This window comes from Brachionichthys hirsutus, chromosome 5 (genome assembly GCF_040956055.1).
Source record: "Brachionichthys hirsutus isolate HB-005 chromosome 5, CSIRO-AGI_Bhir_v1, whole genome shotgun sequence".
Classification (NCBI taxonomy): Eukaryota; Metazoa; Chordata; class Actinopteri; order Lophiiformes; family Brachionichthyidae; genus Brachionichthys; species Brachionichthys hirsutus.
In genome coordinates, this window is record NC_090901.1 from 5457494 (window position 1) to 5482827 (window position 25334).

Below are 25334 nucleotides of genomic sequence, written 5' to 3' on the forward strand. Positions count from 1 at the left end.
CAGTCACATGCAGAAGACTGTCTGCACGAGAGACCGGAGCGTGTGTAAATCACAAAAGTGCCTCAAATCCCCACTGAGCGTCTCGGTCCTGGTTAGAATGGCCAAAAAAAAAAGAAACGCACAGACCGATTCACCAGCAAGCCACGGGTGTGTGTCACTCAAGACGGCGTTGCCCCCCCCCCCCCCGAAAAAAAGAAAAGAAAAAAGAACACATCACAGAATGCACTAAAGCTACACATGATTCTTTAACTCCTTGGCACTCCTTAGAAAGAAAAAAGGTGGAGGAAGATGCCAAGTCGCGCTGCATTGGAAACGGCTGATGGTTGAGTCCACTCCACAAAGAGACAATAAAGTTGCCAGACAGTCTTTTCTCTTCTTCACCGTGTCTGTTCTGTCGGTCGATGGAGGATATGATGATGATGATGAGCAACAACCATGTCAGGCTTTTCTTTGGATGGAGTGACGCTTTTGTTTTCCCACTGTAGGCACAAGGAGGTGCCAAGGCATTGGGGGGGAAGGGGGGGGGTGGCGGGGGCAGGATGCAGGGTCTCAGCGTCTCATCTGACCCATCTGATAGTTCTCCCTGGGCTGACGGTGGTGCCTCTGGGGCTGCTCCTGCCGCTGAGGCTGCCTCTGGGGCTGCCGGCCGCCGCCGTGCCCGGCGTGCCCGTGCTGGTGGGCGTGTGGATGCTGCGACTGGTGTTGCACCTGGGAGCTAGCGTTCTGCTGCGCTCGCCGTCTCTTCAAAGTGCCTGTTGGGAGAGAGGCGGTTCATTGAGCTCGTTTAAAAAACGGACCGATGGGTTAGCGGCGCTCTGAATGGAACCCGGTGACTTTGTTTTGCCTGTTTCACACGCTACAACAACAGCTAGCTCCTTCACTGCACGTCACGCTGCGGAAGAAGAGTCTGACAAAACCGGGCTGGCAGTCCGCGTCAGGCTGCAGAACATCAGCATAGATGCGTGCCGGAAGACGCGATGAAAGCCGAGTGAATCGTGGCACGGCAATGAAAGGAAGAAGAACGATGTAATGGTCACCAAGGAGGCGAACACGTAAGCAGGGACATTTCTGCACGCCTCTTCATATCGGAGTCAGGGTGACAATAAACATGATATTGCCAAATTCCTAAATTCCAGACACAGAGATTTTAGTCGGTAAATATCCAAAACGCTTTGAAAGCCGCAGTGGGAGCGGACCTAAATTTAACCTTTGAGTGACTACAGATTCCTGCCCCCCCCACCCTCTAGGCTGACTTCAAAGCCCTTCCCTGCAGAGGAGGCTGCAGCGCTGACCAAGTGAAGACCCATTTATATTCAAGGTTAAAGTCGTGCGCTGATAAAGACGGAGCCATTTTCTACTTATCTATGAGGACACTAAATAATCAGTTCTGCATTAATTTAAGCAAGTGTGAAAAAAATAAACTCTCCATCGGGATGAATTTAACAGCCTCACAGACCCCCCATCGAGCACGCCGTCTCCTCCCCGTTTGCCACTTTGCATTTAATTGGTACACCATGACCTCTTCCGTTGCCTTTTTTTTTTGTGACTCTTCACTACCATCTTGTGGATGTAACCATGCCAACGTGAAAAGAAGCACAGAAGTCAGTAAACGGAAGAATAAATGAGCCTTGAAATCACAAAGAGCAAAAAAACCGAAGAATCGACTGGACTCGTTCAAGTTAGCTGAAGATGTTTCAGCTCTCGTCCGGGAGGCTTCTTCATAAAAACAAATGACAACAAACAGAATCTGTCAGTCAAACGGCTAGAAGGTTCCATTTTCTGGGTAAATCTCTGGACTCACCTGGAAGTGGTTTTGGAGGGGGGAGTTTGGGGTTACTGCTGGGCGTATGCACACTACAGATCTTAATGAAGCCAGCCATGAGCATGATGAGGGCGATGCCCATCAGCAGCACCGCCCACCAGTGGGCCTAGAGAAAGAAACCGAAGCAGAATCAAGCAAAGTGAACACAGAAACACCCGGCGCCCTAAACGGAACATCCCGTCAGAGTCGAGACGCCGCGACACCGCGACACCTACCACAATCCATTCTGCAATGTTCTCGTAGAGCTCTGGGTTGAAGATGGCCTTCTTCAGCCTGGCCAGCGGTCCGTCCGCGTCCACCAGCCGGCACTTCATGAACACATCACAGTAGCCCTTGAAGTCATTGCACGGCGAGCCGGCCGGCAGGGTGATCACTTTCTTATTGAAGAAGTGAGCCAGACGCTCCGATCCTGTGCTGCTGCACGTGTTGGGATTCACTGCAGAGGATCGATCGCAGGATATCAACGCAACGCAAACGACAAAGAAAAACACCTCAAGTGCATTTTATAAAATATGGAAATGCATAATCTAGTTTACAAGGTGCGGGAAAAATAGAAAACGACTCACTCTTCTCCATGCAGCACACGTGGCAGAGCTCGGTCTCATCCTTGCCATCTTGGCTGGCGCAGGTACACGCCTCGCGTCCATATTTCTTACAGATGGAGCCAGAACAGCCCTGTGTGGGAGGAGCAGGAGGCCTGGATAAGCACACGCTGACTGCTAGGAATACAGAGCGCCGAGAACAACCAGTTCTTCCTGGTATGGAGTCTTTAATCACTTACCCCGTTGAGGCAGACTTGGGTCTCCCCGTGGCAGGGGGTGTTGTTGGCCTTGGGTTCAGACGTGGGGCACGTGGCAGTGACTCCGTTGCACATGCCATTGTGAGCGCACTCCGACTCCTCTCTGCACTTCTCGTTCGGACCCTTGTAAGTGCAATCCGCTGTACAGCAAGGACCCTGGCTAGGACTGGTGTGAAAAGAACTGGTTTATTATCACAAAGGAGTTGGAACGTCTCCCTCACGAGGCATCAAAACGTTCAGCTGAGAAAGGTCCCCGACCTGCAGACTTTATTGGGCTTTAATTTGCATTTCTTGTTGTCGGCCTGGTTTGCATCGTAGCAGCACAGGTCCCTGCACTGATCGCTGTAGCCGCAGTCGCACTCCTCTCCTGGCTCCACCAGGCCGTTACCACAGATGGGCTGGCCAGATTCTGTTGGAGGAAAACAAACATTTAACTCCCTCCCAAAGTACTGGAACATGGCGTTTCACACTTTGAACGCTTTTACCAATTGAAAAAAAAAAATCTAATCAGACATATACTGCAAACCGTGTCTTAAAAAAAACCAAAAGAAATATTGCCCTAAAGAGGACGATGGTTGAGAGACCGATGCAACACGGCTTTCTGCCAAATGTTCTTTAGCAAATTAAAGTAGAACGTGTACAGCAGAACAGAGACAGCCATGTATGAGACTTTAAACAGGAACGTTAGTCATACGCTTGAATTGGTAAGAGTGACACCAGTAAAACAAATACAAATAATCACATGCTAATGTTGCTTTTCAAAGCTAACACCAGCAGATAAGTCGGTGAACCTCTAGCGGCCCTGATTAAATAAGTCCCCCACCCACGAGTCAAGGGAGAACAGAAGCAGAATATTGGGTTTTAATTTGAGAAATAAAACTCAAATCTGTCCTTGGTCAGACAGACCGATGGAAATAGTCGAACGTACCAACGAAACAGTTGCTCCTCTTTTTCTCCAGCACCTGGCTGATGTTGCGGACGCTACAGACGGAAAACTTATTGTTGTTGAGCTTGTCTCCTGATGTAGCTCTCGCATACATGATGTAATTTCCCTTCTCCTTCTTGTCTTGGCTCTTAGATTCTCCTGGGGTGCACTCGGACCCCGAATCATGCTGAGAGGGAGAACGGGGAAAAAAAGAAAAAGAAAATCAATGTGATTGATCTCACCATGCATAAATGTGACACATCTGAGACACTCACCGGGGAGCCAAAGTTGTGTCCTACTTCATGTGCAAAAGTGATATGAGACACTTTTGGCGGTACGTGGGAGGCATAGTTCTGTACAGTGATTATGCCAGTGTTGAGAGACTTCTTTTTTCCGTCCGAGTACAGCTTGCTTTTTTCACAAATGCCTCCGGAGCTCCCTGGGAATGAAAAGAAAAAGTTGTAGCAACCTGAAGGCTCACTGAAGACAGAGAATCAGATTGGTCCAGAAAATGACCACATGATGTAATGCCTTCCTTCAAAAATATAATGAGCGTGTTTACAACACGACAGGAGACGCATAACCTCCTACAGTAATTTAAGATTCCAACAGCAGTATTTTCCATCAGAACTTCAAATTAAGGATGCAGCACTGAAAAACGTCTACGTTGTTACGTCTCAGAGTGCAGCCAAACCTCTGGGAACCATCGCATCTGCATTTTGACTTGGTTTTACATGTATTAAGATGCAGTTGGTTTTTATACAGCCTGAATAAATCAGCATCTCAAACCTCAAACACCGCTAATCATTTCATGATGAAACTGCAGCGTACAATGCAGAAAATTCACAACGAATTAAAAATGTAACTCCCACATGCTTTCTCGCAATAATCGCATTATAGACCGATACAGTCCAAAGAATGTATGTTGCATAATGGTTGCAAAAGCAGCATCTGTTCGCTCCATTCCTGTCTTGCTGCAAACCGTCTCCATTTAGTACCTGAAGGGGCGCCGACCCAGGCCAAACCCAAAACGCCGTCATCGAAGTCCCTGTCGGTGAAAACATAAGCCAAGCAGTAGTCATCGTGGTTCTGCTCAGAGTTCAGCTCCAGGAACTTCTCCACCCCGATGTTGGCAAAGCGGAACGGGTTGGAGCGGTCTCTTTCGTCGCTGGTGGTGTTTATCTGCGAGAGGATGATGGAGCTCAGACGGACAAACTGGACCACATCCACGATGCTGACCAAAAAGGAGTTCAAGCCATACCCGGATCCTTTTCACCATGAAGCTGATGTTGCGAATCCCCATGAAGTCTGTGCCCTGATAGATAGCGTCAATGGCCTTCACGTGACTGGAGATCTGAAAGAGGAAGAACACAGACTCCATTCCTGTGTGTGAAAATAGAACACATTAAAAAACCCCACTTCTAATCTAAGATCTACAACTAGTGAATTGCTTCCTCTGTTTTCAGTGTCGTGACGCACCCCTTTTAATAAGAAAGAAAAGTTAGGATTCCATCTGTAATTAGCCTTTATACTCTTAGATGTTAAGGCTGGTTAAAAATAACAGCAGACAGAAACACTGACAGTGCTGCAGCAGCAGCTGGGCATTACCTGAGCGATGACAGCCTCCCTGCTCTTGTAGTGCTTGAAGAAAAGGTGGTCAGTCTGAATAAAAAGCTGGCATGTGTTCTTCTCAACCTGCGCCATCCTCTTCTTCCTCAGCAGTACCGGGTCGCCAGAGCCCGCCTCGGCGTGGGGCTCCTGGAGTGAGCAGCGCCAGAGATGGAGAGAACACGGGCAGATAAATAAAACATATGTAAAACATTCTGAACCAAATAGTGGCTAAATAAATAATGCACAGAGTTTTTAGGCCAAGGCTTTTTCCATCTACAGTAAGGAGATGAAGTGCAACCCAAATGAGAAACACAGTTATGTTATCAAAAGTATAGCGGGGAAAAGTATGATTAAAATCACACTAAATGACCAGCCACAGGAATGCATCCATGTGGGTATGAAAAGGTGCATCTCTCTCTCTATATATATATATATATATTTAGAACCTCTGCTAGGCATCTATTGAACCAGGATATACAACAGTTTAAGCCAAGACAACATAAAAACAAAGTTTAAATATTTCAGAAAAACTTGCACGTTTAATATAATGCGTTTCATAATTTTTGAAATATAATATCTCCATGGGAATAATTGCTTCATGGACATCTGCGGTACAGGAACACAAACCTTTTCCCCTGATATTGACATGATGATTCATCAATTGTCCTTCATTTAGCAGGAGACGGCAAAATGAAGAAACCCTCACACAGCTCGTGTTAAACGTCAGCGGCTTTTGAGGCGATGTGGATAAATCATATCTCGTTACATATGGACAGTCAAGGGTAGCCCCATATGCCCCCTTTGAAATGGCATCTGCGGCTGGTGTGAACAGGAAAGTTAAACTAAGAGTCTGCTGAGGCGAGTTTCACCTTGGGTGGCTCCTCCACCACAGAGACCTGATACTTCTTCATCCTTTGGAACACTGAGCTATCAGCACAGCCTCCCTCTGGGCCGTACTTGTGAGGGTAGTCTGAGTGAGAGAGGCAGACACAACACTGTTAGGATTATTGAAGACAATGCTAGCTACTTAACCCCCCCCCCCCGGTGCTATTCATGATCAGCTAATGGATGTACTTACACGCCACTTGAGCCTAGCTTTGCTATATGAGCTCTTATTTTCCTGTGGCTCTTATTAGTGATTACTTTCACTGCTCAGTTTCATTTTGCACTCACCCACTTAACTACATGTACACAAATGATACAACATTAGAGGGTGCCAGCGTAGTGACGTAAGCCCTGTGCTTCAGAAATGAGTCGGTACCCAGAGAGAAAAGGATTCTGTTACTCCGCTAATGAGCACACCCCGGGTCTCCTCGCTCCCTGGAGGGCGATCACACCTGCCTGCCTCCATTAGGTCAGCCTCTCCCTAACGGTTTACTTTCTGGATCATACATTTCCATATTGCACAACTGCCTTATGGTTAAAAGGAAAATGGCCAGTCGAAGTGCTTGCACGGGACTCACGTATGTCGTCTTCATGATAGATGACCGAGTGGAAGGGCACGTCTTTTGCCCCCAGGTATCTCTCGGCAGGCTCGACATAGTAGGTGCCCTGGTAGCTCTGAATGAAGCCCTCAAACTTACCGTCCACAATAGCACCATGGGTCAGGGTACCTTTCTCACCTGGGAATCCACATTTCAGAAATGGCATGGTCAGATTATTCACAAAAGATCAGATATCCACATCTCATGAAAACATTATTAGTTCATTGCATGTATAGATTAATACATTCAAAAAAAGTAATGCTTTTACCATATATTTCTCCAGCATATATGTGAGAGGTGTCATATGGAATCTCTTCTCCTGAAACATCAACCTTCAAATCCTGGGCAAATAAGTTGGTATCCCTCCTCAGTCTTAAATTAAAATGCCTGAAATCAAAGAAATTAAACAATAGGCAAAAGGAAAACACACGAAGGCACATGGTACAATCTGGGACATTGGTGTTGTCCCAAAAATGTCTACCGATATTATTCATGTCACAGAGTGTGAGCATATGGATTTGGGAGTGTGGATGAATATGGCCTCACTGACAAGTAAACAATATTCACTCAGCCTTTGAGGAAAAAGGGAGAATGCAAATGAAATGGGGGAAAACTGTGAAAAGAAGGGCAAGGCTTAGCAGAGCGAAAACATCAGAGCAGAGTTTTTGCTGCAAAAAGGAATCTGGTGCCTTTATCTTGAAACAGGAAATCAGGACATTGTGAAACAACCGTGTTTTTGTTGAGCAAACGTACGGCTGGGAAACAAAGGTGATACAGTACACCTTAGGTTTCGTGTGAAAAAACATCGAAACAACAGCCTTATTGTACGCTTATATCGTGTGTAAGTTACTGTTGTGTAGGTCAGACAAAGGGGCTAAAAACAGGATAACCAGAGCTCTTTGTAAAATGGCGCATGAATCTTCTGTACATGTACAGAACCGGTTGGAGCAGAAATACAAGCAAAATGTGAACAAGCTCCTAAATTAAACTAATTAGTCTCGTGGTCAGCAAAATGACAGGTAACCGCAAGAAATTATAATTATTACAACAATTATCTGAAGTTTTCAAGGCATTTGATTTGTTCAACCAATAAACATCCTTAAGCCCAGAAAGGACACCAAAAAGAAAAGAAGCAGCTAAAACAAACATCTTGCTAGTTATTCTAACCCTAACTCATGGAAACGAACCCTGCAATCAATAACCTGCCCTCATTGACGATGTGATGCCCCTGATCAGGTTCATGGTTTCAGGAGTGTAAAATAACTTTTAATCGAACCTCATATCTCAGCCAAGGCTGTTCTTTCGCTTTAATCTTAAACATATTTGGATGTGCATTGCAAATACAAAATAAAGAGATAGAAAAAGATATACATTAGATTTAATATCTAGAAAAAAGTGACAAACCTTCCATGGGCATGAAATTCTAAATGAAGGAACTGGTCTTCATGAGAGAGCGCCCTCTTGGCCCGCTGATGCATGTTGTGCAGCAGCTCTGTTTCATAGGACAGGCCCTCATAGTGATGGATGTACTTGTTCAGCGGATTTCTATAGTTCCCTGTGAAGGGAGGGGGGGGAGAAATTCCTTTCATCAGCAAAAACAAGGAAGATACCACTTGTGTAATTCTGGAATCAAAATAAACTAAACACACGATGCATTATAGAGACAAAGCAGTCTATATGTGGCATCAGAATAGAACAGCAATGTGAGGCACAGTAGGAGAATGTTTGTACCCAACAAAAGATGATCCGCCAGATATTTGAAGGGGGGGGGGGGGGGGGTGTGTTAAGGGAGCTGTGCTCATCCATAGCACCAATTTTCACTGCACTAGAAGAGTGGGTGTGAGTTTTGAAGGAAAAAAACTCATGTGGAAAAGTAGTCCAGATTCTGTTAAAGAAATACTAACCTTGGTTTGATGGTTACTGAAGGACCACATCTTTGCCCCATGTTAGATAACAAAAACTACCTTTAGTAAATATAGTTTATGTAATTAGTACTCTCTGATAGGCAATTATGTTCGACTATTTTAAGCCACAATTTGGAGATTCAGTGTAATCAGACCAGGCTTCAGCTACTTCCCTGTTCTTGCGCTTTATGAAATATTAAGGTCCAACATTACATTTTTCATGGGGGTGACTATGAGAAGTGAAGGCCATGACTATTCTCAACTATTCTGTTTTTCTCAAGACCGACAAAAAAAAAATAATCAGATAATAAAAATCAAGTTGGATTCATGCATTTCTATAATCACAATTCAATTTTTCAGAAAAAAAGAAACATACAGAACAACATTGAGCAAAGTCCGTGAAGCACAAATACTTCTTCTCATGTTTATTTTAGTACAGGAAAAGTCCCTGTCATTTAAAAAGTTGTGATTGAGGACAGTTTTGACATTAAAAATATTCTAGCACAATTATGGACCACATACACTGGGCATTTTATAGCAAGACATGTGTCCTAAATAGATAGATACACAAAAAAATGAATATATACTGTATATATGAATATAAAATGAGAGAATGAATTATCTTATGGCGCTTACATTTCTGTCAAGACACCGAGGGGATAAAATGTCCGAGAAAAGCCTACGAAATCACGTTTAACACAGAAATTGTAATTACACCAGAAGAATTAAAAAAATATGTAGTTTTGACAGAAATCGGTCCCTCGGAGGCTAAAGCGGTAGCTAGCACGAAGCTAACGGCCCGCATCCGAGTCTTCTCATAACAATGGCTGTCGGTGCCATTCACACGATAACAACAAAAAACAATCCAACCCCCGACAGCCCGGCACGGTGACAGCCCGCAGACAACAGCCATTAATACCGGTTTATTCCAACGAATGGCACCAATCCGGACTAGTTTTAGTCCAGCGTGTGATTTCTTATCTTGGAGTATAGCGGCGAAAAGGGTGCAGTCCCGTTCACAACAAGCAGGCCCCGCCGAGCTCTGCTGCTAGCTAACGGGCACTGCCAGCCTTTCCGCCGCTGCTTCGGCTCGTAATGTTTGTCATAAACATGGCCGCACTCACCTCGAGTGTAATGCAGCACGAACACGAAGAGGAACACTTTAAGAAGAACCATAGCCCCCAAATCCATGGCTAAAGCATTGATGCCGCTTCACTTTATTGTCCTACTTAGGCGCAGACGCCCTGAGTGTTTGTTGCACCTTCCTCTCTCATCGCCGCCTCCTCCTCCTCCTCCTCCTCCTCCTCCTCCTCCTCTCTAGCGCCGTGACGTCACACGCAGGGCCGCTTGGCATCCCTTCCCCCTAATGGAGCCACGAAACGGGCCTGCATGCGTTACATTACAGTGTAATGTAACGCATGGCGTGTTTAAGTACACACAAAACAAATCAAATAAATACCATATTTGCTTTTCAATATTTTACTGTCCAAAACATTATATTAACTGTTTTAACATTTAAAATACATCCTCACATTTACACGCCTTCAACAATGAGGGACACATCTATTTTTTTAAATAATTTCTAACCATATATTTGTAGGTTATCATTTGGGTTTTGTCCTGCTGAGCAGAGCGAACAGGCAATGTGATGATGGTATCTTGGGCTGTAGAAAATTGTGATTGATTTTTTATGACAAAGTAGTACATACTTATAGGTACACTATTGCAATAATTACTCACAAACTCATAGAGGTATCATACAATTCACAAACAGTAGACTGAATGTTGCTTGGCAACCCTCGATCCTGAGAACACAGTGTTACCACATAAAACAAAACAACACCAGTTAGGTATAGAGGAAGACAATAGATCCTAGCCTGCATCAGCTCTGATTGGCTGTAACCATGCTATTTTACATCCTGGTACTTGTGACTGATTATCTCCATCTCATTATGCACCTCTTGCCTTTGGATGTTGCGGTATCCCTGGTGATAATTTCACGTATCACAAGGTTCTTGCCTTGATACTCCTCATATCTACGTCGGATTTCATACGAGGCTTTGAGGTGATATCTGTTCAAAGGGATCAGATCCAGTGGAAGCGCCAAGATCATTTTATCCGTATGTCTCCACTTCCGACCACGCTCGGATTAATCAGCAGCCAAGTCTTATCAGTCACTTCTTCTGTGTCTATTCCAGACAAGCTCCTCTGGCTCCAGTGGCCACCACGTGGCACACCTCCACATCAGCCCCCAGTTTCTGAAGCTCGTCCAGCCAGACCTGTTGCTTCTGGGACAGCCGGTCAGTGGGTCCCTTCACCTCCACCAACTACAACAGCATGACATTCCATCACACATTATACAGTAAAATCCATTCAGATTTTAAGCAGAATCTTGAACTCACCTTATAGCATTTTTTTGAGGAGCTCCACACCACCAGATCAGGCAGACCTGCACGGCAGTGTCTGTAGTCTTTTGACATGCGTGCTATTACTCCTCCTAAGAACTGACCGCCAAGACACGACACAAGAGACTGCAAATAGAGCGTAAAAGTGGTTCTGTTAGTGTCCACAATAACAGCAGACATAAAGCTAAGTCCACCATGCCATTCTGACATCTGACACAATAAATAATATGATACAAATATTTAGAGGTATAATCCATCCATTTTCTTGCAGATGAGATGCAAGCCTCTCCTCTGCAGCTGCTTTAGAGACCAACTCAATAAAGCAAAGTGCAAGTCAATACCACTTCTACTACAGCATAATCTCACCATAAAGACATTCTGGCAGCATCAAAAACTGAACATTGATGTTTTTGTAAAGGTACGATTTATGGCTGGGATTGCACATTGAATTGCACCTGATTTTACAGGTTGAGATATTGAAGTGACCTTTGAGTGTGTACAGTATTAAATCGAGTAGCAGTAAATACCTGCGCCTGCTGAAGGGACGAGAAACGCTCCCAGTCGACCAATGAACACACTTTACGCTCATGGGACGTCCAGACATCTTCCAACATGCCATGCAGCATCTCCACAGATGCTTCGCTCAGTAACTGCACGCGACGATCAATCGCCTCTTTTCTGTTCCGATAGAAACAGTCGGTGTGAAGATCTAGTGGACACGTCTGCGTGAAGAAAGGAAGACGACTTAATCGAGCAGCGCATGCGCAGACATAGAAAAAGAAAAAATACAGTGCACAGATTTTATTACCTGGTATTGATTTCTGAAAACATCTGGAACACCCTCCATAAAAATGATGTCCCATAGCAGGAGCGCAAATAGCGTTGAGAATGTTGAGCCTTCTCCATGGATCCCTGTAACAATGGAAACGCAAAGTTAAGGTGAGAAACTGGTGCACAGTCATTTTAACCGGTAAAGGGAAACTGCCAACCTTGGTCAAAGCCTTGATGGCGGTAATGTGCTAAAGATAACTCTTCCACAGAGCCCATGATAGTGGCATGAGCGCTGCCTCCTCTCTCTCCAACTGCTGGTATAACAAATACCGATTTCCCCATGCTACCCTCGAGAGGGAAGAGCTGTCCACGGATGGTAACCTGCAGACAGGAGGACAAAAGTCAAGCTATGTGTCTGTTATTTGTTAGCTACTTTCTTCACATGGTCTGAAATACTTAAACTCACGTGTTTTACGTCTTGGACATGGACTGAAGGCAGGTTTTTTAGCTCCTTGCGATACTTCTTGAATCTGGCAGACTCTGCCATCCTACCGGCTCTCTGATAAAGAGAGAGCTTATGTCCAGCTCTTACCAGGGGATCTGACAGCCCATCTCTGATAGCACATATGGCCTTGAGATAACAAAGAAAAATAGCTATTGATTAGCAGACCTGCACATTTAAGAAGTACTTAAACTGGTTAATGAAATGCCAGATACTGGTGCTCACTTGCTCTGGTTTCTTTAGGTGCTGGTGAAGGTTTAGCGCCAGTCTGTCCCACCACCGCCCACGGCCGTCAGGACAGTAAACGGACTGCGAAAGTAAAGAACGTAGCTCCTCTACCGCTTCCTGTAGTGAAAATATAGATCCACAACATTGTTAACTGTGAAATGATTTGAACTCCAATTCTGAAGCGTTCCTTTTTTTTGTGAGTATCCAGCAGTCAGAAAACCTCGTAACGACGCAGCCTCTGCAAGATCTCCACCCCTCGGGATAAGATGCGAGTGTAAGCCCAACCTGTTGTAAAGCTGCGCAGGAACAGTGGAAGCTCCTCTTGGTGACTACCCAGGATAATACAAACAGAAATACATAAATAATAATGCTATTTTTAGGATCCAGGAACTCTGTATGTAAGAACATACGTGTCACCTGACATCATGGTTTTCCCTCAGCTCCATCCAGGCACCTTTAGCAGCAGTATAAAGCTCCATGGCCTCCTCCCAATGGCCTCCCTGCATCGCCGAGGTTACTTCTAGCAAGGCTCGCATTGACGAGTCATACCTGGTGCGGATGGAATCGCGAGTATTTATTTGTGCCTGCCATTCACAGATAAATTAGAATGAACTCATTTCAATTATGCTATTATAAGACACCTGATGAGATCGTCTCTGTCCTGGAACACTTTGGCTTTACGCTGCACAGTGTAGTCTGGGAAGGCCAGACGTCCCGAGTTAACCAGGAGGATGGTAAAAAGCTGGCTCTGCCCACCAGCCGCCATTTCCTCCTCATCCATTGTGTCTGTCAGAGAGAAGAGTAGGAGGATGCGAGAGAAGACGGCGCGAGGGCCTCGACTCAGACGCACGCAGGAACCCGCAAGCTGCTTCGCCCTTAAAAGTTAGCAAGAACAGGAGCGAGGTCATTACTGCAGCAGTACTGTGAAAGAACAATGTGTAGTTGACCAGCTCACCTTTTGAGTATGACATCCCCAATGCTGTTTTGAGCAGGAGACATTGAGAAGAGGGACTTCTGCCTGCTGAGACGGCGAAGTCCTTCCACTAGCTGCTGTTTCTGAGTCCCAGAATTGACCAGGTGGAAAGTCTTTGCCAGAGCTTTAATTTCAGGAGCAGGTAGGAGATCCAGAGCTTCCCCTAAATCCTGAAGGTCATTCTCTTTAAACAAAAAATGGACAGAATGGCATTAAAAGGAGGAAAAAAAGTATTTACAGATGTTAAAGCAACCAAAAACAATGATGTTTTGACAATAGAAAATACAAGTCAGATGTGGCAAGCCATACAGCTTAGTTGTAAATAGTACATTTCATCAGTTTTTAGCCACCTTGAGAAAAGATGTCCAAAATGCTCAAGTATACAATTTGTAATTATTTACCCGACTGCAGAAAAGCACCATTAACCAGCTCCTGAGCGACGGGTCCCAGATCACTGCTAATCTCTTCATAATCCAGTTTATTGACCTGCAGCCACTTCAATTTCCTCTGAAAGAGTCTCACATAGAGCTTCTGTCCCATGACTGCAAAAGACAAAAGCACACCTAAGAGACGCGGTCTTACTGGCACTTAGGTATATCAGATCAAAATAACCGAGTGGTTGTTCAGCATACCTGAGAGCTCCTTAAATGCACGTGTAAAAGACATGTCCTCCTGGTTGAACAACACACTGTCATCCTCGTTCTCCAGGACAGCCTGGAGCACGGTCTGGAAGTTACGGAGGTAGTAGGGAAGGCGTCGGGAGTGAGAGCTCTCAGCAGCCTGGCCACCGGTGGCATTCTCTCCACCAGCATCAGCAAGTGATCCATTATTCATCGCTGTAGTACTTTTCTCATATACATCCTCTGGGACACGGGTAGTAGTATTTGTTGAAGGCACTTTGGTTTTGAACTTCATGTCATTCATTTCCGGTCTACTTGACAACACCTCCTCTGGCTCTTCTCTGCTCCCATCATGTTTAGCTTTCTTTCTGAATTTGGATACGGAGTCAAAAGAAGCCGTTTCCTTTCTTCTCTTCGTGAGTTTGGAGGAAGAAGAACACTGATTAAGAGTTGCAGGCCTTTGGACAGCATCTGATGTCGGTTTAAGATCACGTCCTCCGTCTGGACATGATGGAGCTTCCTCCGCTGCTTCAGGTGTAAAATCAGTCTCTGTCACACGAGCTTTCTTCTCTTCTAAACTCTGAATCAGATGATTTTCTTTCTGTGAGCTGTTCAGTTTCTCAGACTTTGTCTCCTTGTCCACCATCTCTGAACTCTCTGGCATCTTGTGATGTTTTCTGGACAACTTGGAGGAAAAACTTCCCAGGTCAATCATTCTGACCACATTTTTACTACTCATCTCTGGCAGTATCTGCTGACAATTATACTTTTTGAAATAAGGGCTGGTCCCGGTCTCTTTGACCTTCTCTTCTTCCTGGTTTTGATGTAGCTCCGGGGACTCCTTATGGGCGACATCTGGATACTTGACACAACTTGCTGACGTGGAATTGCTGTCTCCTCTCTCAAAGTTCAGACATTGCAGATCAATGTGTTCATTGATCTTGAATCTTGGTACTAACTGGCCGCACAAGGGACAGGCCAGCTTCGGGGGAGGCTGAGTGCTGAAGAAGGAGGTGATTGCAGCAGACGTCCCGGCTTTGGCACTGCCTTTCTGCTTGTTCTTGGCTAAAGACAAGCCTCGTTTGAGTTTCTCTTTGCTGGTTCTCTCTGTCATGACGTCAGGAGAGGCGTCGTTTAGACGCATTATCCGAGGAGAGCTACAAAGTCACTTTGGCTCGGTTTAGCTAACTTGAATGCAAACTTAGCTTAATTGTAACACTTAACCTTGAATTTTGATCAGATTGTTAGCATTATGTGCTTTTGCTTTTGTGCTTTTGGAAACACCAGAAACGTTCAAATCAATAATTCTAGAGCGTAAAAACACAAGCTATCTTACCGGTGGAGGCGACATGGCTGAAACGCAAGAGCAGAGCACAATAACAAGCCCCGCTTTCCAGTATAACCAGAGGAGCGCAGATCAGAATGCCTGTAAGGCTGTACTAGTCGATCCAAATAACATCGATATCTTGATTCTTAAACGTAAATTTGTCAACGTAAAATGAAAGAAAACGATCTTAAGCACACTGTTTAAGATGTAGTTTAATTATGTGTACCTTAAATACATATACAACGTAATATTAACGCAACAAAAAAAAACAAATTCATAATGTAAAATTAATAATACATCACGAGATAGATTTTGTAAACCGATATACAATAATAATTATTATTGAAGTCATTTAAAATAAAATAATATTGAGGTGTAATTTGGATGATTATTCACTGTTATTTGTGAGAGTGAGCAGCCAGCGCATGACGGGGAGGGGTATTTTCTACACAGGTTCCCGGGCTGCTGTGCGGCTTTTATTCAAAAAAAAAAAAATCACCATTCCGGAGAGGTTCCAGATCGGGATCTCATCAGCACACGGGCGTTTCATGCGGAGGGCCGTCCACGGGACAGATGTCGGTAAGTGCCACACAGGGTACTACTGTGAAAAGAAAATCTGATAGAAATACCAAAGGCCTATACCAGAAACAAAGAGGGAGGACAATGCTGGATGCTCTCCTCCGGTTCAACCAGCCCATAAACTGGATGTCAGCATTGGTCCAGTCTCGATGCTTCAAATCAAGGTCGGTGTGAGTGTCCAGCAGCAGGACAATAAAACATCCAGACGCTGAAACCATCGGTGAGTGCTGTCGTAAATGCGTAGATCCACGCATATATCCGATTACCTTATCGATATTCAGGCTGATGGGAATGCGGCGTCCACTTGTGGGGGGACCGAGGCAACCACTCCTGCAGCTGCGGCAGAAGTCAGACGTAATGGGTTTATAAAATACCACTAAAAAGTACTCCCAAGGGCAGGGGCAAATGCATCGGAGAATCGACACAAAGACGTCATCGTGTGCCTCGTTCTAAAACAGCGTTTCAGCACCATGGAGAGGTCAGGAAGAGAAGAGGGCTTCCTGACCTCTCCATGGTGCTGAAACGCTGTTTTAGAACGAGGCATTTTATCCTGTTGTGGAGGTGAAGAGGGGGGCTGTTTGTTTATCTGTTTATCATCAAGGGTGGGTTGAATTGATGAATTGTGTTACTAATATCCTTTTGTTGCTGCCATGGGCCTTTGCTAAGTGCTGTATATCTTTAGAGATGTGATCAAGAGTCATTTGTGCTGTTGGTAAATCTGTCAATTATTTCCTGTTTTCTATTCAAAGTGCAAATCTTTTTTCTGCACCTGCTGTATTTGAATTCTAACTGAACTATAGCTCTTTCAATTGTTGATCATTCCATCCTGCAGGATATCGTGTTGTTGAGATTCTATTCAAATGTCAGAGGATTGATATATTATAATATTCACAGATGGTTTCTGTGAAGTACGGGAGTCATGCATTATAGATCTGACACCCACACTGACCGCATGATAAAAAAAAAATGCCTAAGGGATGGCTTTATAAATGAGGGTATACTTGAATAACGAAAATAAATAAGAAATAACATGACAACAAAACTAAAGAAGATGCAGCAGAAGATCTCAGGCAGCAAACAATGTCAGCAGCCACCACAGACTGATGAACTGAAGTAAAGTGTTAGTCACAGAGATGGAATATATTCATCAATAAGGGGAGTCTGTTTGTCCCTGCTGAAATACCGGGATGTCTTTATTCAATTAAAGAATGAACGGAAAGTCCGGATCGGTACAACCTGCAGCAGGACAGTTCCAACGGCAGCAGGAACCTGTAGAGCACACATGCAAAGCGATCAATCTATTTGGCTGATTTATCTGTGCTGTTTGGACAGTTTGAAAAATTCCAGTGGAGTGTGGCTCTTTTATTGGTGGATGGCTGTGCAGCCTTCATCATTACTGAGGGACATGAAAAGTAAAACAAATTACTCCCATCTGGGTTTAATTTAGGGGCAGTTTGATCCATTATATTATAGATTTATCACTTCTGGTTGGTATAAGATCACTTATTCATTCATTCAGGCTTGGTGGTTTTAGATTAATATTGGCTGATTTTTTCCTTTCCCAAATGATCAAAATAGAAAATTTGTCCTGTTCTTCTAGTGAGTATAAATGTACTGTTAAAGAAATCAAGTAAAACTTTACAGAAAGTTTGATGCAAGCATCTCAAAAGTCTAATTTGGTAATTTATGTATGTTTACAGGATTGAGTACAGGACCTCCAAGGGCCATTTGTGACTCATGGAAAGAGGCCAAGAACAATTTCCACATTTTGGCTCCCAGTCCTCCACTGGTCCGGAACGCTCTGCTTACATCCCTGAAGAGCAGCAACATTTTGTGGGCAAGGCATCTGAGCAACCATCGTGTACCTTGAAGGATGACGAGAACAACTAGCTGATTCCTGTCCCTGTAAGCCATTTCCACTCGAGCCGTGACTCCAGTCCTGAGGTCATGGAGGACACCTGCTCTGAGTACGACAACGTGGGCTCTGATGTGGAGCAGGACTATGACGAGGTGCAGCATTTAAGCAAAGAGGGTGTAGTGGACACGAGGTACTACAAGCAGTACTGTCCTGAGGATGCTGGCCACATAAAGCTGACAGTGGGTGAGAATATTCATGAGAACAGCAGTGCTGCCGACAAGTTCACTCCCAGGCCTCGACACGGCGAAGAAATTAGTGTGGGATTGCAATGTGACACTAAGTCGAACACGGCAGAGCATCGCTTTAGGTCCCGTTGTGCGCCGACTGTTGGGAACGAAGCAGCGAGGGTGGTGGAACTAGGCCAGGAGAGCAGGTTCATTTTCGGTGACGGAGATGAGATAGAGGAGGTGCTGGATGGGGCTAAATTTATAGAGGATTTAGAGGAGGCAGAGAACAGTGTTCAAATGCAGACTAGGTTTTATCGAGACAATGAGAATGAACAAATTGGAGCTGGAGGCGCTGGAAGGGAAAGAGAAGACACCACTCGGGTCACCAGACACCATAGCATCCCAGGAGGCGCAAAGAAGTGCGAGCCCCATCCCGTGGGTTCAAAGGACAGAGAGAGGCAGGGTAAAGGACGAGGGAGGCGGGGAAGAGAAGACATGGAGTGTGTTGTCTCCGGGGTCAAACGATGCACGATCGGCGCCGAGCAGCGTCCGAAGGCGCTGTCAAAGGACTGCAAGAAAGCAGCTGTGCGGACCAAAGCCAGGTACGCCTCCAGCAAGCAGCATCCTCCTCCACCGCCTCGCCATTCCCACTCTCACTCGCCTGCCGACACTCAGATGGCTCCGCCTCCTAGTCCCAGAACCGGTCCCACCTCTGTCACGAGACGGGACAGCGAACCCGCGGTCGTCGGTTTGATCGCGGCTCCTCGTCGCTCACCAGAACAACAGAGGGAGCCTCCAGAGGAGAGGCAGCGACACTCAGGCAAAGCCCAACAGGTGAGTAGCCCAGAGCTCATCCCTGGAGCTTCAGTTTGTGAGTGTTTCTGCACAACCCACCAACACTGTGGCAAGCAAGTAAGACTTCAATGGCATACTTAGACTCTAATAGTCCACTTCTTCTTGTTCCCATCTACTCTGGACAACAGGAAGAGTTTGGAAAAAACAAAGGTTTGCTGAAGTTTAAGCATCCGCTATTCTTAACAGGGCGAGCAGCCGAGTGCAGCTGGGACACCCGAGGATTTACCCAAGACGCCGGAGAGGCCTCAGTGTCCGGAGCTCACGCCTGCGGAGGAAAGCGAGACGCCCCAAGTGATATTTTTTATTTATTAATTAAGTCAAAAATCTAACAACCACTAAAGCATAATGTCTTTAGGATTTATTTTTCTATTTCACATCATCTTTGAGGAATGATTTTGCACGTAAAATGTCTCACCATTATATGGCAGAAGTGAATCTTTAACTTTGAAGTCTAACATATATATGTTGACTTATTTGACAAAAAACACAGGAGGCCGTCGCTTTCCCCAGCTTCGAGGACGGTAAGTAATATTCTCAAAATGATCGTACATTTCATGTTACTAGTTTGTTTTTTTATTCGTAGGAAAACATTATAATATTTTTCACTGAGAACCCTTTGCTGCATAGTTCCAGGTCCTTGTGAGCCAGAAGATCTCATCGATGGGATCATCTTTGCTGCTAACTACCTTGGCTGCACTCAGGTTTTGTCTGATAAGAACCCGTCCAAATCTGTCCGCATGTCCCAGGCCCACGAAGCTGTCAGCCGTATCAAGGTAATCCACCTCTTCAGGAGTCGGCTGTTAGGATAAAGTGATTTGGGTTACGAAACATTTGAATCTCACAAAGAGGTTCCTGTTTGTTATCTTCTGTTTTTTTTTGTTTTTTTTTTATTTCAGTTTTTAATATGTGCAATTAATAGAACTTTGTCAAACAGATTAGCCAGGAGGAATTGATTAGATTTTAATGTTGATTTTGAACATAATAATCCTGAGAGCATGCGCAAAATTGAGGGTTCTTTTTTTTGAATTAACGAGGTCTGGGTTGTATTCCTTTCTGTGCGCCGTTTGTATGTTCTCCCCGTGTCTGCTTGTGTTCTCTCTGGCTTGGGGTTAGGGCAGGGGTGGGCACACTTGACTCGCGGGTCACAATGGGATGACAGGATTTGCTCTTTTAGGGGTAGCATGACAGGGAAAAAGGTAAATTGAATGAGGTTTAATTTTATGATATAATTTGGAAAGGTTCAGAAACACTTAATCACCACAAGGTGGAGCTGCTGCATTATTTATTTATTTTCTTCCCCTGACATCCTCCCTGACAATGAGCAGAACATTGCACAGAGTTTTAAAATATCTGAGCAAAAAGCATTGTGCTTATGTCAAAGAGCCAGGATGAAGACTCTCAGATGATGACAGAGGTGGACCTCTTCATCTCCACTAAAGCTGTCAAAGTGCTGAATGCGGACACTCAGGTCAGTCACTGAAAGCTTTTTGTGTGTTTGATTTAGTTCCTCTTCTGTTTTCAGCCCTTCTGCTGAATCTCCTTTCAGACATAAATGGTAATGGCTGCCGTTGTCTCTGCTCTACACAGGAGACATTGATGGACAGTGCCTTGCGAACCATCTCCTACATTGCAGATATCGGCAGTATTGTGGTTCTGATGGCAAGGAGGCGCGTGTCTCAGGCCTCAATGGAGGATTTCTCGGAATCTCCAGACTCTTCCAGCGAAGAGAAGAGTCAGTACAGAATGATCTGCTACATCTTTGAGTCAGAGGATGTAAGTTTTTGGCTGCACATGCATTCCTTAATTATTGATCTTGTATTTTGTGGTCACACCATTGTGATCCAGCTCACCTTTTAGCTAAATGCTCCCCTCCCACAGGCGCAGCTTATTGCACAGTCCATTGGTCAAGCCTTCAGTGTGGCCTACAGGGAATTCCTGCGAGCCAATGGCATCAACCCAACCGACTTGAGCCAGAAACAATACAGTGACATCATAAACTCCCAGGAAATGTACCATGATGATCTTATCCATTTCTCAAACTCGGACAACTGTAAAGAGGTGAGGTGTTTGTTTTGTTTGTTTAATTAGGTTAAACTCACAGATCAAATCCCAGCATTCGAAATTCAAAATATGCATTAAAAAGATTCATAGAAGAATTGTTCTCACCTTGCAGCTCTATATTGAGAAGCAGAAAGGGGAGAGCCTGGGCGTGGTGATCGTGGAGTCTGGTTGGGGCTCCATTCTGCCTACCGTCATCCTGGCCAGTATGCTGAACAGTGGTCCTGCTGCTCAATCTGGAAAACTGAGTGTCGGGGACCAAATTATGTCCATTAATGACACCAGCCTGGTGGGACTGCCGTTAGCAACCTGTCAGGGCATCGTCAAGGTACTGCGCACATCAGGCCTCTCCAGTTTCAGCATATTCACTGTCATTCAGGGAATATCTGGAAAAGGAAATGAGACAACTGACTGTGCCGTTTGTCTTCATTCCTTTGTTGGTTTCAGGTGATACGGAAAAGACATTCTTCAGACTGTAAATGGATTGATAGTATGGATTTGAGTGTCTAATGTAGAACCTGAGATAGACACTTCTCTCCTTGCAGTGCTTGCTGTGAGATACTGCAGCCTCTGATGAGTCCCGAAGGGAGAAGCAGAAAACCGACACGTGTTTTCGCTGAATCTTGACAACATAAGATTCACACAGTATAATACACACATGCTGCAGACAAAAAGGTGGATGACAGCCCCGCCTCCTCTGATCCACAGCCCCTATTACTGCTAAATTAATGTGATGTACTTAATTCATCAATAATAATTAGGTTTGCCCTTTAAATGTAAGTTTACCTTACATTCTTAGTAAATAGTGGCATTCTACTAAAGTGTCTTCCAGATTTAATGCAGCAAGCTGCTTGACGTTAATTCAACATACTGGTCAGATTTCACTTCACATTTTACAGTAAAGCTTTACACTGTATATCTATTTGGCATTTGCTAACTCAATAACAATAATATATTTATGCCTCTAACTGTGTTTTGCGTAAATGACATTGCTGAAAATGTGGCAAAAATTAGTTTTGGTTTCAAATTAATTTCCCTTTCAAACTCAGAGCTTGGTATTCATGAATTCGCCGCGCGTGATGGCCTTCATACGAAGACAATGGTATCAGGTGTAGTGTTAGAAAACACAATGTGTTGCAACGAAGCGCACATTTACAGGATGCATAAAAAAAAGGAATGGCAACATGAAAAAGAACAGCACAGAATGTTTTTTACTACGCCTCTGTGTTATCAGAGTCAAACTGTGCAGGCCCGACAAAAAAAAAAATGCTTGTGCATAGGAAAATGAGATGGAGCTAGAGCTCACCTGAAAACCAAGGTCAAATTGACCTTAAAGTTTTCCAGCAACAATTAATCTAGAAGTTAGAATCAATAATTTCTGAATAACTTACAACAACAGGATCACGCAAAGTATATATTTTACGCCCTCTGCTAAAGACTCAATGAATAAAATAGAACAGCAACAACAGGAGTTAGGATAAAAGCATAAACTGTCTCTAATACAACTGAGTGTAGTCTATACAAACATAGACTTGCATAGACTTTTGTTTTAATGCAAGGCTGGTGGTGGTGGCTGATGCACCCCTGCTGGGCTCCAGGAGATGAAGACTCGTAAACTGAGTTCAGAGTTGATATTGAGTACATGGAAAAACACCACTGAACGTAGGAACTGCTATCCTTGAAGTTGGCGGGACGTTCTGGCAAGACTGGAGTAAAAACTCTCGTGCGTGATTACAGCTGCCATCTTGTGCAGCCTGGATTATCCGGTTCATGCACACGCGAAGAAAAGGAAGGTGGGCTGAGGAGCAGAGAGATGAACCCCTTGCACACTAACATATTTTATGTTTGTTTGTTTTCTGGAATCTCTCAGGGTCTGAAGAGTCAGCTGAAGGTAAAGCTAAGTATTGTGAGCTGCCCTCCCGTCACCACCGTCCTAATCAAGAGACCTGATCTGAAGTTTCAGCTCGGCTTCAGTGTGCAGAATGGCATTGTAAGTAAACCAGTGCCAGAATGAAACATGACATAACTAAAAAAAAAGCAATCATAGAGCGCAGACCTCCCCCAAGCAGCTCATTCAATTCAATTCAATTCAGTTTTATTTATATAGCGCCAGATCACAACATAAAGTCATCTCAAGGCACTTTACAGGATTAGCAGGGAAAGACCTGCAGGGAAACACAGAACCCAACTTGACCCACAAGAGCAACGGAGGCAAGGAAAAACTTCCCTTTAATGGGCAGAAACCTTGGACAGAACCTAGGCTCATGGTGGACGGCCATCTGTCTGGCCGGCTGGGTTGAGAGAGAGAGAAAGAGAGAGAGAGAGAGAATGGCAGGTCGGAGACGAGTCAAGGAGATGGATAGGGAAGTGATAGTGAGACAGAGCAGGAGCAGACAAAAACTAAATGCTAATGCTAGCGACGTGGACATCAGCCCTTTGGCCACAGGTCCAGGTTCTGCAGCACCACGGACAGAAGGACTAGCGACGTGGACTTCAGTGTTGAGGGACACAGGTCCAGGTTCTGCAGCACCACGGACAGAAGGACCTGAAAGAGAGAGAGGGACAAACAGCGGGAGAGGGCGAACAAGACTACGGGGAATAGAGACATATTGCACACATCTATTTATAACATAAATAATCAGATAAAGGGGGAGGAGCTCAGTGTGTCATGATGTTAAGCCACCAATGCTACCTAATGACAGCAGATTGATTATACTGATTACTGCATTGATTAGTTATAAGCTTTGTTAAAAAGGAAAGTCTTTAATCTACTCTTGAACATAGAGATGGTGTCTGTCTCACGAACCAAAACGGGGAGCCGATTCCACAATAAAGGAGCTTGATAACTGAACGCTCTGCCCCCCTGTCTGCTCTTGGAAATTTTTGGAACCACGAGCAGGCCAGCGTTTTGGGACCGCAGGGTCCTAGTGGGGCAATACTAATTGGATTTACACCGTCCACATGGTGATCTGGATCATCATCAAAAGGTTCTAAATGGTTCTTGGTGTCTTTATACACAAACCATGGAAAGTAAAAGTGAATCGGAGTCGACATGTATTTTTTTACTGATTTTTGAATCCATACATGGAGTTTTAATGTTAAAATGTAATATTTTTTTCCTGACCTCATTCTGGATCAGATCCAGAAGACATTTTTGCGACCCTTTTATGAATGGGGTTTTTGGTGGGTGAATTGAATGCATATTTTACAAGATATGATTTTATTTTATTTCTTTATTTTAAAGCCTCCATTATAAACAAATGGGTAAATCCAGATTTGTTTTTTTGTATCCAGATGGGTATCCGTTTAATGCAAATTGGTATTAATGATTAATTTAATGGGATCTTCTGAAGACTCATGATTTTACAGAGCAACGCACTGCAGTTACATGAGGTTGAAAAAGTGGCGTTTTGACTTCCTCAGATCTGCAGCCTGATGCGAGGCGGCATAGCCGAGCGAGGCGGCGTTCGTGTCGGACACAGGATCATTGAAATAAATGGTCAGAGTGTTGTTGCCATGGCACATGAGAAGATTGTTCAAACACTGTCTGTCTCAGTTGGTGAGGTAAGACATCCTCTCATCAAAAGATTGCAATTACCTCCAATTACTGCACCGTGTAAATCATTGGATCGCGCGGGCCTTTCAAAGATAGATTTGCACAGTTTATTTGTTGCATGCAATACAATCAATAAATAAAATAAAGACAGTGAATATTTAACTCCTAATTCCCTGAGATGTATTTAAAAAAATAATAGTTTGACATCTGGGAAAGTAGTTTATTAGAATTATTATTGAAAGTGAGACACAACGAGATATGGTTTATTTGAGCCATAAAAGCATATTCTTTGTCAGTAATGGATCTTTATGGCACAGTTGGGAGTACATTTAGGTCTGCATTCTCACGATGGGATTATAAATGGGCCCTTTAGATGAGAGTAGGATCATTCCCGTTGCGCTCATCTGTGCCTCTCTGCCAGATCAACATGAAGACGATGCCCGCTGTGATGTTTAGGCTGCTGACGGGACAAGAGACGCCGCTCTATCTATAGAGACCATGCAAGGATCAGCAAACTGTTCTGCAAGTGTGGTGTTGCGGTGATGGACAGATGATGGACAAGTGGCTCAGTGGCACAAGGAGAATTTATTTTTCTATCATTGTATTTTTTCGGCCTCTTGTTGCAATGCTGTAAAGAACATCCAGTTCTCATTTTCAGGTTTTATCTTCAATTGCATTGTCATTATGGCCTTACAAAGTGAATACTTTGTCTGCAGTACTGTGTGTGTGTGTGTGTGTGTGTGTGTGTGTCTGTGTGTGTGTGTGTCTGTGGTCGAGGACAAGTCGCTTCAAGGTCAGTATTATTTTCTTATGAAGAGATAAATTAGTAC

The 25334-nt window shown here is 44.4% G+C and overlaps 3 protein-coding genes across 3 annotated transcripts; 1 reads left to right on the forward strand and 2 right to left on the reverse strand.

Annotated features, from left to right (window-relative positions):
* Window positions 1–549: 549 nt before the first annotated feature.
* LOC137893983 (disintegrin and metalloproteinase domain-containing protein 10-like) lies at window positions 550–9804 on the reverse strand. Its single transcript, XM_068739439.1, has 17 exons — window positions 9670–9804; window positions 8046–8196; window positions 6910–7028; window positions 6621–6779; window positions 6027–6127; window positions 5155–5304; window positions 4808–4900; window positions 4545–4728; window positions 3822–3985; window positions 3550–3733; window positions 2880–3030; window positions 2604–2787; window positions 2389–2497; window positions 2038–2258; window positions 1802–1928; window positions 728–752; window positions 550–631 (listed from the first exon to the last, which is right to left on the reverse strand). The coding sequence occupies exons 1-17, from the start codon at window positions 9734–9736 to the stop codon at window positions 550–552; spliced, it is 2271 nt and encodes a 756-aa protein (XP_068595540.1). The 5' UTR covers window positions 9737–9804.
* Window positions 9805–10033: 229 nt separating this feature from the next.
* Window positions 10034–15158, reverse strand: fan1 (FANCD2 and FANCI associated nuclease 1). Its single transcript, XM_068739599.1, has 13 exons — window positions 14057–15158; window positions 13826–13966; window positions 13407–13608; window positions 13093–13326; window positions 12869–13000; window positions 12672–12780; window positions 12449–12568; window positions 12188–12352; window positions 11940–12102; window positions 11759–11862; window positions 11478–11672; window positions 10948–11076; window positions 10034–10872 (listed from the first exon to the last, which is right to left on the reverse strand). Exons 1-13 carry the CDS (start codon window positions 15156–15158, stop codon window positions 10735–10737), a joined length of 2934 nt encoding a protein of 977 aa, XP_068595700.1. The 3' UTR covers window positions 10034–10734.
* Window positions 15159–17687: 2529 nt separating this feature from the next.
* apba2a (amyloid beta (A4) precursor protein-binding, family A, member 2a) lies at window positions 17688–24997 on the forward strand. The gene is given in 11 exon segments (XM_068739947.1): window positions 17688–18870; window positions 19072–19181; window positions 19381–19411; window positions 19518–19663; window positions 20272–20358; window positions 20478–20663; window positions 20769–20948; window positions 21064–21276; window positions 22819–22938; window positions 24372–24512; window positions 24926–24997. Coding segments are annotated over 11 exon segments (2469 nt in total).
* The last annotated feature ends 337 nt before the right edge of the window (window positions 24998–25334 follow it).